At 38.9% G+C, this 15,567-nt stretch overlaps 1 protein-coding gene across 5 annotated transcripts in view; it reads left to right on the top strand.

The window, feature by feature from the left end:
* The window catches only part of GPD2 (glycerol-3-phosphate dehydrogenase 2), a 141,739-nt gene extending 132,085 nt beyond the window's left edge, over nt 1-9,654 (top strand). For 4 of the 5 annotated variants that reach the window (XM_045479883.1, XM_045479882.1, XM_045479884.1 and 1 more), the window contains exons 14-17: nt 5,832-5,944; nt 6,028-6,106; nt 6,297-6,395; nt 9,411-9,654. In XM_045479883.1, coding sequence (XP_045335839.1) covers nt 5,832-5,944; nt 6,028-6,106; nt 6,297-6,395; nt 9,411-9,536 — 417 coding nt within the window. In that variant the 3' untranslated portion in view covers nt 9,537-9,654. The remainder of the gene's footprint in view (nt 1-5,831; nt 5,945-6,027; nt 6,107-6,296; nt 6,396-9,410) is intronic. The other variant, XR_006712892.1, reaches the window with a different exon arrangement.
* The last annotated feature ends 5,913 nt before the right edge of the window (nt 9,655-15,567 follow it).

The raw sequence follows: 15,567 nt of genomic DNA on the forward strand, positions 1-15,567 counted from the left end.
TGTCTTAGTCTGTAATAGTCTGCTTTTACAGAATACCACCCACTGGGAGGCCTAAACAATGGGCATTTATTTCTCTCAATTCTGAAGGCTGGAAGTCTGGGGTCAGGGTGCCAGCCTGGTTTGGAGTGCTCTTCCTGGCCTTCAGAGAGCTGCCTTCTTGCTGTGTCCTCACATGGAGGACAGGGAGGGAGAAAGGGGAACCCCATCCTCAAGACTCATCTAAACCTAATCACCTCCCCCAAACCCCATCTCCGAACACCATCACATTTCGAATTAGGCTTTCAACCTATGGCTTTTGGGGTAACCGTTTAGTACATAACCCCATCTCTTGGATCTCTTCCTACCTCCCCCAAACCACGACCACCACTACTACTAACCTCTCCATGTCAAAAAAGCTATTGCACATTCTGGTTGCATAAGCCTAAATCTTAGTATCATACTTGATCTAAATCCATCAGCAAACCATATCATATTTATCTTTAAGTAATGGCTTGAATTCAGTGCCTCCTTAACACGTTCAGCTGCTAGAACCCTGATTCCAGCCACTAGCATTTCTTCCATGGTTTATTATAATAGCTTCCCTCCCACAAAACGGTGTTCTTACTTTAGCAACTCCTGTGCTGCTATTAAAATATACGGCAGATCATTGGCTGTGTCAGTCCAAATGAAGTTCAGAGGGGAGGTCTGAACTGAAGATATAAAAAGATATAAATTTGAGCTGGCATTTAAGCCATCATGCTGGATGAGATCAAATAGGGAGTTTGTGTAGTTAGATAACAGCAAGCTGTCCAGAGACGGCCCTGGAGCTCTCCAGAGTTTCAAAGTTGGGTAGATTGGGGCACCCGGGTGGCTTAGTCAGTTAAACATCTGACACTTGATTTTGGCCGATATCATGATTTCACAGTTTGTGGCCTCGAGCCCCGCATGAGGCTCTGTGCTGACTGCATGGAACTTGTTTTGGATTTTCTGTCTCCCTTTCTCTCTGCCCCTCCCCCACTCTCTCTCTCAAAAACAAATAAACATTAAAAAAATTTATAAAGAGGTGCCTGGGTGGGTCAGTCAGTTAAGTATCTAGTTTCAGCTCAGGTCATGATCTTATAGTTCATGAATTTGACCCCAAGTCGGCTCTGTGTTGGTGGTGCGGAGTCTGTTTGGGATTCTCTCTGTCTCTCTCTGTCTCTCTCTCTGTCTCTCTCTCTCTCTCTCTCTCTCTGCCCTTTCCCCACTGGTCCCCTCTCTCTCTCTCTCTCTCTTTCAAAATAAATAAATAAAAAAAGGTAAAAAAAAGAAAAAGTTGGGTAGATATGGAAGGCTCCCCAAGAAAGGGAAAGTGATAGCTAGCAAGGTTGGAGAAGGTGCGAAAAGACTAAAAACAGAGTTGCGGCCCAGAAGGAAGGAAGAAAATATTTCAAAAAGAGAAAAGTAATCCACTATATCAAATGATGCTGATAGACTAGTAAGATGAGGACCAATCATTAACAATTCCTGTGCTGAAACACCCTCTCTTTTACTAAGGGTAAAGCCAAAGTCATTACAGCAGTTTACAAGATCATTGTGATCTGGCCACTACCTTTCTGAACCCTCTGGTCTCATCATTCATCCACTCGCCTGCAACCCGCAAATTAAGTTGCTTTTCCTTATTCAAGCCCTGCTGATCCCTCTCCCTGCAATGTCCCTTCCTAGATACCCTCATGGCCTATCCCTGTACTTCCTGCTGGTCTCTGCTACAAAGAGGCCTTCCTTAACTGGCTTGAATAAAAGAGTACTACCCACCCTTCTGAATGGCATTTTCTCTCCCTCTCCCTATTTTATCTTTCTCTTGGGCACCTATTCCCATTTGAAATACCACGTATTTAGTTTATTTATTTGTTGTCTGCCTCTCATCCAAGAAATAAGCTTTCCAAAGGAGAGGAACTGATCTGCTTTGTTTCTGTAACCTCAGTAACCAGCCACGGTAGGGCCTGAATAAATAACTGTTGAGTGAATGAACATAACAGAGCATCTGTGTCATAGGCCACAGGTGTAAGAAAGGATTGGACATAGGTGCTGTCCTTAAAGTGTTCTCATTCTGGGCCGCCCGGGTGGCTCAGTTGGTTAAGCGCCTGACTTCAGCTCAGGGCATGATCTCACGGTTCGTGGGTTTGAGCCCCACATCTCACTGTGTGCTGACAGCTAAGAGCCTGGAGTCTGCTTCAGATTCTGTGTCTCCTTCTCTCTCTGCCCCTTCCCTGCTCACTCTCTCTGTCTCTCTCTCTCTCTCTCAAAAATAAATAAACATTAAAAAAAAAAAAAAAAAGCATTCTCATTCTGGTGTATATTCCCAAAGGTGGTTACATATCACAATCCCCTGGGAATGTAGCAAAAAAGAACAGATTCTGAGACTTGACTGGACTCTCAGAGTCAAGGTCTCCAGGGGGGAAGCCGTGGTCCTACATTTAAAAAAATTTCCCGTAGTAAATTTTTTAATAATAAATGTTTTCTTTTAAATTCGTTTTGTCTTATTTTTCTTAATGTTTATTTTTGAGAGAGAGAGAGTAGTGGAGGGGCAGAGAGAGAGGGAGACAGAGGATCTGAAGCAGGCTCTGTGCTGTCAGCGTGGATGTGGGGCTTGCACTCACGCACCATGAGATCGTGACCTGAGCCAACACTTAACCAACTGAGCCACCCGGGCACCCCATTTCCTGTCATTTAAATGCAATGTCTGTAGTATACTGATGGTGGAAATCAGTGGCTGAAGAGTTCCTGAACTCGAGCGCAAGTCTGCCAGAGATAACCTTTACCCCCATTTTGTAGTTGAGAAAACAGGCTCAGGGAGCAAGTTCAGTCAGAGTTCATACAACTAGTAAGTCGTGGAACTGGGACCAAAACCAGGCGTACACTCTCTCTCCACCTTGTTCTGTTGCCTCTGCATTGGCAGGACTGATTGTAGCTCTTCCAGTTTTGAGTTTTAATTTGTTCGACTAAAGCTACATGCAGAGACGATGCAAGACTGAAACTTGCTCCTTTGCTAATGCCAATCATTTTTACCGTATAGGAGGACTGGGGATAATGTGTTCCTGTAAAAATTATGGTTGGAAAGATTTGAATATGCAGGAAGATATCTTGTGCCAGGAATTCAGGCTGTAGGAGGTAGGAAGGAGGAAGAAAATTCTGTAAACTGGTTGTGTTTGGCCTTCCCTCCTGAGGAAACTAGATTTAACTTCAGTTCAAGTTTTATGTGTAAATTCGTGTACTCAGAGATATTCTCCCATCCCCCTCAATAAAGTAACAGAAATAAAAGACCTAAAGTTATTGTCTAGTATCTGAGCCGTAGGAGTATTAATGAGACCTGTAGACAGTCTAGAGAGAACAAAAGAGAGGGAGAAAAAGAATTAAAGGTTAGAAAGCTGGACTTCTGAGAAAAGGTTAAAAGCATTGGGATTATTTAACCTGCAAAAGTGAAAGTGGAACAAGGTGATAAATAACTCTCTGTAGATGAATTGTGGTTGTTTTTATCAGTCAATACTTAATGAGTGACTCATATACTGAGCATGATACCAAATACTTTAGGGGAATGGTAAATAGCTCATAGTTTCAAGGATCTTGGGATCTAACTGAGTGGTTGCAACAAATATATACCTCAGAAATGTGCCTTTCTTCCAAAATGTAGAGAACACGGTCATTCAAGATCAAATCCAAACAAATCGGAAGAATGGGTTAGGGAAGAAGACATTGTCTAGGGGAGTTAAGGATTGGTAGAGGAACTGGTGGGGACATTTGGAAAATGGGACATGGCCAAATGTGTTCCACAAGGTATGAGTCAAAAGATGACCAAGTGGGCAAAAGAGTTTGGGAAATTCTGAGTTAAACCCATGAAAGCATTTTCATTAGTGCAGATAATTTGGTGCCTTCAGAATGCTTCTATGCCTTGCCACTTTCCAAAAGGGAACTTATCCAGAGACAGACCCAACTCTCGCCCTTTGGAAGGGCCGGTGGGAGGGATACTAGTACTACTTAGGATGTGTTTTGGGAAACGCTGACCTACTATTTGGTAAGGTAGATTTTATACCTTCAGAGAAAACGCACATTTCATCGAGAGACTTTGAAGAGAAGGCCAGTTAAGTCAATGGAGAGTGCCTCACAAAAAGAAATTCTTTCAAATTTGATCCTAATGAGGAGGAAAAAGGGGAAGTCAATGAAGAAATGGAGTGACTCAGAACAAAGGCAGCTGATAAACACCAGATTTAAAACAGATGGAAGACAAGTGCTCTGCAGTGAGAGGGTATCCAGGACTAATGCAGACGTATGAATAGTGTCAGGAATTGGCTAAATGTTGGGAAAAAATACTAAGGACACCAGAAATGAATTTTACAACTGGAAAAGAATGCATGTAAGACCTAAGCTAGATCATTGTTTCGATATAAAAGCAATGCACAGAAATCGATTGCATTCCTATACACCAATAATGAAGCGACAGAAAGGGAAATCAAGGAATCGATCCCATTTACAGTTGCACCAAAAACCATAAAATACCTAGGAATAAATCTAACCAAAGAGGGAAAAAAATCTATATGCTGAAAACCATAGAAAGCTTATGAAAGAAATTGAAGAAGACACAAAAAAATGGAAAAAGATTCCATGCCCCTGGATAGGAAGAACAAATATTGTTAAAATGTCGATACTACCCAAAGCGATCGTTGTTTCAAGTGCCCAGCACCATATTCTTGACTGCTGGAGAAAAGGGAGAACAATTCAACTCATAGTTTAATACCAAATTCCTTTCCTTCTTTTTTTGTCAAGGAGAATGATTTTCAGTGTGAAGAGAGCAAAATAAATATTGGTAAGAGGAAATAGATATTCAAATAGGAGGCTGCTCTAAATGAGTTTACATGCCAGGCCAGAAAAAATTCTATCTCTGGGTACTCAGAGAATTTGCAGATGGGATTATTTAACTAGCGTTGAGCTGTAAAATATTGTGGCAGATAAGAACAGAACCAGAAGACAGAAGGTGGGCAAATGTAGTACAAAATCCAAAAAGGGAAAGGAAAGAAAAAGACGGTTTGTAAGCTGGAAGCCAGCAGGAGAATGACATGACAAAGTAAGAAAGACAGCATTCTCGACAATTGTTCCTATCTGCTGAGGCTGGGGACATTGCAAAATGTCAGAGCAACCGTTCCAAGAGCTTGTTTGTTGTCATGACTCTAACTTCCACCCAACTATCAGCCTCCTTGTTAACAAACCTTCAAAGGAGCTGATCCCATGATGCCCGTCGGTGACGCTGTGTGCCACGTTATAGTAGTTGTTTGTCACCTGGATAGCGTTTTCACTTTTAATTGCTTTAGTTGTCATCAAATCACAAGGAGTTGGTTCTATAGATTTTGTTAGACAATACCGTGTAAGAATATCCTGCAGTAAGAAGAAACAAAATAGTAAAACAAAATAGTAACAGCATGAGTGATTCTCGGAATTATTATGCTATGTGAAAGCAGTCAAGCACAAAAAAAAACTGCATACTATTTGGACCCTTTTACGTGAAATTCTAGAAAAGGCGAAAAGAACTCTGGAGACAGAAGGCAGATCAGTGATTGCCTGAGGCTTGCAGGTCAACTGAAAAAGGGCCTGAGAGGCTTCCCAGGGGGATAGAAATGTTCTGTACCTTGATCGTGGTAGAGTATACACCAAACTGTGTACGTAAAATAGGTGCACTTTATTGAATATAAATTATACTTCAGTAACACTGGCAGAAATAAAAACAAAATTGTGCTGGTCAGAAAAGTGAGAAAGAAACAAAAACGAAAAAATCAATAATTCTTTCCATAAATCTTTGAACTTCGTGTATGTCTGTGTTTTAGGAGGAACTTGAAACAGCCAGGAAGTTTCTGTATTATGAAATGGGCTATAAATCTCGATCAGAACAGTTAACAGATCGCTCTGAAATTAGCCTACTGCCTTCAGACATCGACAGGTACTTCTAATAAGTTTCTATATCTCTCGACATGACTTGACCTACGTAGGTATATTTTTCCAATGTTCAGTGTTGTGTTCCAGGTACAAGAAGAGATTTCATAAGTTTGATGCAGACCAAAAGGGCTTTATTACTATTGTTGATGTTCAGCGTGTGTTAGAGGTAATATATTTTTGTTTCCATATCCTTGCTAGCAGAAAAACGTAAATGTTATATTAGATTATTTTTTCCTCATCTAGTGCTTTCTGTAACTAATTTTGTCTTATAGTTTTTGAAAAGTTGATAGTATTAACAAAAGGGTATGCATAATTTTTAACTAAACCTCATCACGTCATGCTTTCTTTTTATTTAGAGTATCAATGTCCAAATGGATGAAAATACACTACACGAAATTCTGAATGAAGTAGATTTAAACAAAAATGGACAGGTTGAACTCAATGAGTTTTTGCAGGTGAGCTGTGGTGAAGGGAAACAAGTTTATTTGCTTTTTATATTTTGGTTGTGAGTGGCTGTTCGAGAAAGGATTCCACACAGTTGTCACTTCATCCTGAAAAAAGGAAAGCTTGAAGCCAGCAAAGGCTGCTATGTCTGCCCTCAAAGATCCAGCTCGTTTTCTTTCTTTCTTTCTTTCTTTCTTTCTTTCTTTCTTTCTTTCTTTCTTTCTTTCTTTTTCTTTCTTTCTCTCTTTCTTCCTCTAAGAAAGTCTGTTGTGTTAAGCAATTTAGATTCAATCCAAGTTAATTATGGCTTAAAAGACTGAATAAAAAGTATGCTTTTTAGAGAAATATACCATGGAACACCACTGACAAACCATTTGTTACCTGCTTCAAAAGAGGCAAATGCAATATTTCTAATGTGGAAAGTAATTTTTTTTATGAAGTTAAAAACAACAACTCATAGTTGTATTGATTTGAGAATACTCAGTAGAGCACCGGAAATGTAATTATCATATTCTTACATTATATAGAAAACCTGAAAAGAAAAGAAAGGAAACCTATGTGGGGTCAGGACCACATAATTCAAACATTTCTATTTCCAGCGTTCCACCTTCTCAAGGCTCAATTATTCAATCGTAGCCATGAAGGAAGTAAATTTTGTTATTCTAATTTCAAACCCGATGCTACACATCATTCCTTAAAAGTTCTTTAAAAGAGAGAAATTTAACAAACCCATGCACTATTTGTAGCTGTCCATAGGACTCTGATCATATGAAGAATATATTGTTTTCCAAGCAGCCAGGTTTTTTTCTGCAATGCTTCTTGGGCAGGTATTTCAAATGAATGCCAGGTCTTGCTCGCACCCTGGCAATGATGAATGCTGAACATGAAATAAATTAATGCTGGGGATTTTGGTCAATGTCAGCCCTTTCTTCACTGTGTCAAGTTAAACAAACAATATCAAGGCAAAGGAAATGGTAATTGTCTCTCTGGAGATGAGCTGCAGATAAGAGCATTGTTGAATCTAAATGCAGAAAATTTTCACAGGTTGTGTCCAGCATTACAAAAAAGAATGTTTAGTTTTTTAGCTTACTATTTAACTAAGTGCACATTTGAAATGGAGTTTAAAATATAACCTGGGGAATTAGAAACCATATAATATATTTTTTGTCTGTTTTTTTTTTTTTTCCTTGAGAATATTTTATTGTTTGTCTCAGAATTTTAGAAAACTTTTCTTCAAAGAAATAGCGTATGCTTCAATTCATGTGTGTTGTAAATAAACAACAGCATTTAGGGTTGAAAGACCTGGAGTTTTAGAAACAATGAGAATCTAATTTTATGGATATGCTATGTGGTTTGGGTTTTAAGTAATTTTCTTGAGTGCAATAGAGTCAAACACATAGAAAATAATTTAAACCATCTGCAGGTTTCCTTGTAGAGTTTTTAAATAATTATTTCTTGTCCAATTCTAAATGAAAGAGACTATTCATGCTTCTACTAAGTACAAATACACAGTGTAATTTTCAACTTAAAAAATGCTGACCGTATTTCTCATGAAATATATTCACACCCAAATGTTATTTTTTTCTCATAGTATGGTTTCAAGATACTTGTAATGTTTAAAGAAAACTTTGAATTTTTAAAGGTTGGTACATCATATAATATTTATGGATAAAGAAAAAACCAACTCTATCAGTTTTGTTAGCTCCGATGAACTTAGAAGGTCTTCATGGAACCAGAGACAAAACAATAAACAATAAATTGTTCTGTCTTTAGATGTCAGCATTCTTTATGCTATATACCATTTGTCAGATGTAAAGTATGTTTTTCAGGGTTTTGTTTTGAATAAAATATTTTCTTTTCTGATGATAAAGAACCCATGTTTGTCCCATTAAACATCTTTTTGAATATAGATATGTTTTTCAATAATCCCCTAGGAAGGATCACTATAGATATTGCATGGCTACATGACTTTATTTTTGGGTTTGGGCTCTAATGACGCTCTACATATAGGAGTCCATTTCTAATAAGCAATGGCTTGTGAAACAGCTTTTAATAAGGTCATGAAATTCTGATCCAGCCCCTTGGCAGATGCCTCTGACTCTTATTCAAAGCCATTTTTAAGAAATGTATCTCTGTAGGCTAAAGACTATAAACCCTAAAAATATTTGAGAATATATATATATATGTGTATATGTGTGTGTGTATGTATACATACACACACACACACACACACACACACATATTCATTTCCTGATGAATGGCTAAATCCATTCTTTTTCAAATAAATAAATAAAAAAGATTGGGGAAGTGAGATCAAGAAAAGCAAATAGTTAAAACCACATCAACTTGAAAAGGAAAAAAAAAAATCCCCGTGCTCATAATTGCAAAGTGCCTTCCAGATTAAAGGCCTTTGCCCGCTGACTGCATGTAATTTCAAGACTAATTCTGATTTTATCCATTGGATAAAAATGAATTAACTAAAATCTGGGCTGTGGAGTGCTTTTAATTCTTAAGGTAGATCTCTGGGTCCATTTCAAGGACTTAAATGTAAATTACTTTAAAAAGTCTATAAGGAATTTGGATTTAAGGGACTTGAAGTTGTCAAGTACAGTAACACTAAAAAAGAGTAGTTAAATATAGGTCATGGTTTGTCTTTGTTCAATCGCTGAGATTCCTTTTTAAGATTTTTAAATGAAATTAAAGATCCAATATTTGAGTTGTTCAAAAAAATATGGGCCCTGACCACATTAAAGGGGCAAAAAGTGATGCATTTGATTTGCATTTTAAAGGCAGCCCGATTTGCCAGATAGGCATAGTGTTTGCAGAGGTGGTGAAATACCTTCCCCTTTCCTCCTGTTTGAAATGTTCAAGAATTGTATTCTTGTTATTTGAGCTGTAATACCTACTATGGTTTTGGACGGAGCACTTAGTCACGTCTGCCTGCTGCAAAGGGAACCATTAAAATGCTGTGAAGAAGGGGGTAAGCATGCCTGCCTCCTGAATCTGTTGCATGTTTTGTCTTTAAGCTGATGAGTGCTATTCAGAAAGGAAGGGTGTCTGGAAGCCGGCTTGCTATACTCATGAAAACTGCAGAAGAGAACCTTGATAGAAGAGTCCCCATTCCAGTGGACCGAAGTTGTGGAGGATTGTGAGTCTGGGCAGTAAATCCACAGCCAACAAACAAGGGAGCAACAAATCATCACGTAAAACCAGAGATGACTTAACACCACTCCAAAATAGTGGATATGGATAGCTGCCTTTTTTTTTTTTTTTTTTTTTTTTTTTTAAACACTGGGAAACATTCCAAAGCTTTAGGATGTTGGTGTATACCCTTTATTTGTATTCGCCATTCAATCTAGCTTCTAAAGAGTGCATTTTATCTTTTTTCTCATTTTCAACGCACATGGATTTAGTGTTTTGCATCCATTTTGTAACCTGTTAGACCAGACATACTCCCTTTTTTGTTTGTCTATTCATTTATTCTGAATCACTCCTAGAGGCCGAATATTTTGGCAGAAATTGAAAAAAAGAAGCTGGAAAAATTTTGTGATGTGCACAAAGCTCTGGACATTAAGCATGTAGATAGTATTTGTTCCTAAAAGACATCGAGCAGGGAGTGACCTATTGAAACAATAGTGTTTCTGGAGTCTGCTCAGCTCCTCCTTCCTCGAGACCGTCTGCCTTCCTCATCCGAACAGTATCGTGCAATTTTATATCTAGAATATGACTGGCAAAACTGGAGAGGGGAGACAGCGTTTAGATCTGGTTACAGGAGCAAGTCTCAAAGAGAAACTCTGAAAGCTTCCAGAATCACAGGTGTAAGATAAGGATAGCACTGACATTTGCTGGGAGTTACGGTGATAGTTTCGTGTCAGCAATTTGCTTTTTCTCCCCAGTCACTGCTGGTTTTTCCTTGACTCTTAGAGTTGCCAGCAAGATTCTTGCTTTTCTTATTTTAAAACCAGCATTTAAGTGGCAAGTTGGATGTAATGGGATGAGACTAAATTTCTCAACTCTTTACAGTGGTAATCAAGTTAAGGATTAAAAATCTGCGTTTGTATATCCACATATGACAGCACAGTTTTCAATCCCCAAATCCTAGGCTGTGGAGCATGTGCTGTTGTCAAACATGGCCAAGTTTGCTTAGTTTATTGCATCATTTTGGGGGAATAATTTTAAACAGAGAGCAAAAGAGGATAGAAATAACCTTTAGGTAACTTTAATTATAAATATTTGTAAAAAGGCACAGCGCTGCAATATTCAAGGTCATTTTGGTTGCTTAAAGCCTTTCTCGGGGCGCCTGGGTGGCGCAGTCGGTTAAGCGTCCGACTTCAGCCAGGTCACGATCTCGCCGGTCCGGGAGTTCGAGCCCCGCGTCAGGCTCTGGGCTGATGGCTCAGAGCCTGGAGCCTGTTTCCGGTTCTGTGTCTCCCTCTCTCTCTGCCCCTCCCCCGTTCATGCTCTGTCTCTCTCTGTCCCAAAAATAAATAAATGTTGAAAAAAAAAAAAAATTAAAAAAAAAAAAAAAAAGCCTTTCTCTTTCAGTATGCAATGGGAAAGTCCTCAACCAAAAAGAAAAAGAAAAGGAATAAAACCACGCACAACACACGCCCACACACACATACCCCGCACGCATGGAGACACAAAACAAAAACAAAACTAAATCTGCGTTGAATTTAACAAAAAAAAATGCATTGAATTTAAAGGGCCAATTTGGTATGCTTTTGCAATACTTCAGTAGCATTTTAACCAATCATCTGAATATTTATCGTCTTGGGAAGCTAACGATCTGCTTTTTTATTTTCTAAGATCAGGTTGTGTGTATAATCGGGAATATAACCCTTTATTTAATGGCAGACTTCAGTTGCGCAGACTTCAGGTCTTAGTTTTTTTTTAACTGGTACACAAAACACTTTTGTGCTGTCATTTCTGTCAACGTCGTAGAAAACCTTTATGCCTCATTCAAGTCGGGTATGAGCCTGGATGTCATAATACAAACACTGGAGTTTCGCTCACCTAAGCCCCCGCCCCACTTCAAACCATTCATTTATTTTTAAATGAAGTTTAGACTTGCCACAAGCAAACCTCAAGTAAAACCCAAAGCAAGGGATGCTTCCAGGTATCACTGTGAACATTTTTCTTTCAAGGTGTGAGTTTTTTACACTACCTTAAAAAACATAATAATGATGGGAGCACGTGGTTTTGTAACGTAGTGTCTTTGTTTTTGTTTTTGTTTTGTTTTTTTACCAAGACAATAAACTTCACTGTTTAGAACCCGCTGACACTCGATAGAAAAGCTGTCTGTCCTTCAAAACACGGCCGTTGATGTACCACAATACAGTACATCCGTGCTCTCTCTCTCTCTTTCTCTCTTTCTAGTTAGATCAAGAGAGCAATGACTTGTGCCCTCCCCGAATCCATTCCAGTAGGACCGGCTCTCTAGCCTGACTGGCCTGGGAAGAGCTGTATCTGTAAAACAGGCCTGGTGTGTGCACGCTTTGCTCTGAGTGAAGTTCCTTTAAGGACAAAGAAAAGCGCACTTTGCTTCCTTGGAGCGTGTCTGCTTTTGCTTAAAATCTGCTAATTCTAAAACATACGCTCCTTCACCAATCCCAGAGTCTCGTCTTGGAAGTGAACTGGTTCCAAGTCTTTACTGTGAATAAAGCAGCCCTGCATTTTTGTGTCAGTTCTTAATTAAACCTGGGTAGCTTCTTTACCTGATCTCAGGAAAGGGGAAAAGAAATGGAGAAAAAAGCCCCTTCAAAACCTGTTCCGAGCACAAAAGAATTTTCCTTTTCTTTTCGTGGTATTAGATGATTCTGTTGGGGCGGGGATGGGGTGTGCAAAGACTGTCTTTGTCAAATGATTTATTTCAGCCTTTAAGGGGATTCAGGTGAAGGAACCCCCATCTGTGGTGGAGAGCTGGACGCTCCTTTAAGTAGCCCCATTCCACAGTCATAACAATAGCGATAATGCTGCATTATTTGTGACGGCAGGGTTGCCTCACATCCGCTGTGCTGTTTGCAGTATTCTCGCTTTCAATCAGTTTATACTAAGTGTAACTTTACGATTTCTACTCTTAAATGCACGCTCCCTATTCTGCTTCCGTTTCTAGCTCTGTTTCGTCTTTTCCAAAATATGCAGCTTACTCTTTTGTACAACAATGAAACTTTCATTCTGACTTTTAGTGAACATCCTGTAGGGATAATCATTGATCTTGTTTCCTTTTCTATGTGTATTCCTAAAGATTTTTGGCCTACGAATGTAATAATATTGAAATCAGTGACGCTGTAACTTGCACTGCTCGCATTACGTCAGCCCCTTTCAGGGAACGAAGCAGCTGTACCGTCAAGTGTAAGCCCCTTGCTGGAGTGGATACACGCACTGCATGCTTCCGATGTGGCATTTTCATGTACCGTGTTGGGTCGTTGTTCTAGACTGGACTGTTAAATACTATGTTTGAGGCTGGGTTGTCATTTTTATAACTGTCTGGGTGTTTTATCGCCATTATTTATTACTTTTGATATCCAGAAAGAGCTGCATGCATTTGTAGAGCAATAAGAGGATGTATGCAACGTGCCTTGTTTTTAACCGAATAAGAATCGAAAGCATGAATCAATAAAACTGATTAAAATGGTCCATTTGCTGGCGTTTGAGTGTCACTTACAGTCAGAGAAATAACTTTGATGGGCGTTGAAGTTTAAAAAAAAAGTTTGAAAATATTTCCACAAACCAATTTTTTAACGGCACATACACATTAATTCTCCTAGCTTGGACTTTGGTTATTTTATCTCAAAACAGAATCCCTGCATAGACAGATATAATTTTATGAGACTGCCAGAATTATTTGTATTAATTTGTTGCTGGAGCCCTTAGGGCACAACTTCTGTATTTGTGCAAGCCCATTCTAAAATTGCATTCATCCCATTACAACTCTGTTGAATTCTTTTTTTTGTTGTTGTTCCTTTCTTCCCTCCTCCCCACCCCCCTTTTTTTGGGTCAACCAGAGCTTTTCAGCCTGAGCGTTCCCAGGCACACTGATGAATTTTATCATAACGAAAATCAATAGAAATGAATGGGAAAGATTACATAATCCATTTTGATCATCTTACATGTCAAGTTCGTGCAGTGCTGCCCAGTGTTGATAAATGCTCTGACAGAAAAAATGCTATATATTTTCATTGTCAGTGAATCAGTAAAGCTGTTATCAGTTTTAGCACAAATTTTATAATGCCCGTGTTATTTTATAGGTTTTAATTTACACGTGGATATGGAGCATATTCCCCATTTGTGGTTTAGATGCACTGCCTCCTGGTTTTACATGCTCAAAGGCATGTGAGTTTCTGAAGGTTCTTTGAAATTGTACGGAATACCCGAAAGCGATGGCTCCCAGACAGACTTGTAACAATGACCTGTTTGTTCAGTGCCTGGAAAAAAAGATATATATATATTGCAGCTCAAAACATTGTTCAGTGATGCAGCTTATCAAATTTTATAGCACTTTAAAATTTGTCAACATAAAATTTGTCAAAATACATTGCTCTCAGTTTTCGAAATGTATAAAATTTATGGTAATCAAAAAAAAAAAAAGGGAAACAGATACTAGCATCAACATTTGCAATCTTTGTCAACACCTCATTATCACCGGTGTCAGATTTCACGTGATGCCATTTGACTTGTAAAGGAAGGAGAAACATAAGTTTTTAAATTGATGTGGCACCCTCATAATCAGATGTGGCATTCTCATACAGAGAATTTCTGTATAGGAGATGGAGTTGATGACCCTTTTGTGCCTGTATGTTGTATCTTAGGTCTCTAGCCACCAACCTTGTGAAATGCACGCATATAACATGAGGCGTGTGAGCTAGTATGACGCCAGAGATAGTCCCGCAAGGTCCCGTGCTAAGAAATTTTTGGACCCTTTGCAAAAAAGGGTCCAAACAAACCAAAAACTACCAAACCAAAAAACAAACAAAAAACAAAAACAAAAAACAAAAAACTACAAACAAAAAACAAACAAAAAACTACCTTTGCGTTTCGTTTAATACCCGATCCAGAATAGTGAGATTTATTTGATCTAAGCAAAATACTGCTTTAGCAAAATCATCGGGGCCGCGTTCATCCTCCGCATTTGGCACTGAGTCACATTGCTCGGTAAACCCTACTACCATCGGTTCCCCTGTTAGTTCCCCGAATTCACATTGGAGTTGGATGTTAAGGTATGTATCCTGGGGTTGTAGATGGTATATCATGTTTCAATGAAGAGAGAGGAGGGTTGAGTCTCATAGTATTATTAGACTGGATATTATTAGAGCCCAGCACATGCCACAACTGGTTCCACCAGCTTCTAAGCCATTCAAGCCCATTGTTGCGTGTCTGTAAGCAGAATATGTCTGTTCTCATTTTCCAGGTACAGCGGCTCCTGTACAGCCCAGGTTCACCTCCTCATGGCTGCAGCTAGCTTTCCTTCAGTGCGGTGTCCCAAGGAGTGGGGAGGCGTGCAAAAAAAAAATTTTTTTTGGCCCTGATGCCTATAAAAAATAGTTTTGATTAAGGAGACCCTTGAATTGGGAAGCCGCTTTTCCCTGGTCACCAAGTTTATTTGTTATAACCTCATAAAACTGGGTCTGACTTTTTCATAATCTTGAAAAAATTCAACTTCGGCTTATCTGATTCTGCTTCAAAGGCCACTTTCCTCTGTTTGTCTAAGCGATCTAAACTTAACGAGCTTGATCAACATATCACTTTTCTTTAACCTGACCTTAATGCCCTCCTCTGAGCACCCAGTTCCCTCTTTGCTACCTCCTTCCTTCCAGGGTCTTAGAGTAAACAGCTGCTGCTCCCTCTTAATTTGTTGCCTGTTAGATTTTTCTCTGCTTAAAATAATTTTTTGTTGTTGTTCTTCATCCTCAGCATTAATTGATTTACAATTCATTTTTATGCATCCAGAGTTTTTCCTATCCAAGTTAAGAAGCTGTAAATCTTAGATCCATTGAAATGACAGTGAGAAATATTTCATTTTATCCCATGAATCATTTGCCATCCTTATTGCAGAAAAATGGCAAAATTATGGTGTACCATGTTTTCATAAATTACTCTGCCTCCCCCCACCCCAATTCATTTCATTATTTGTTTGGAAAGACTGTAAGAGTCAGAATCCAGATACTTGTGGTAAACAATTCT

The sequence above is a fragment of the Leopardus geoffroyi genome, chromosome C1 (assembly GCF_018350155.1).
Source record: "Leopardus geoffroyi isolate Oge1 chromosome C1, O.geoffroyi_Oge1_pat1.0, whole genome shotgun sequence".
NCBI lineage: Eukaryota > Metazoa > Chordata > Mammalia > Carnivora > Felidae > Leopardus > Leopardus geoffroyi.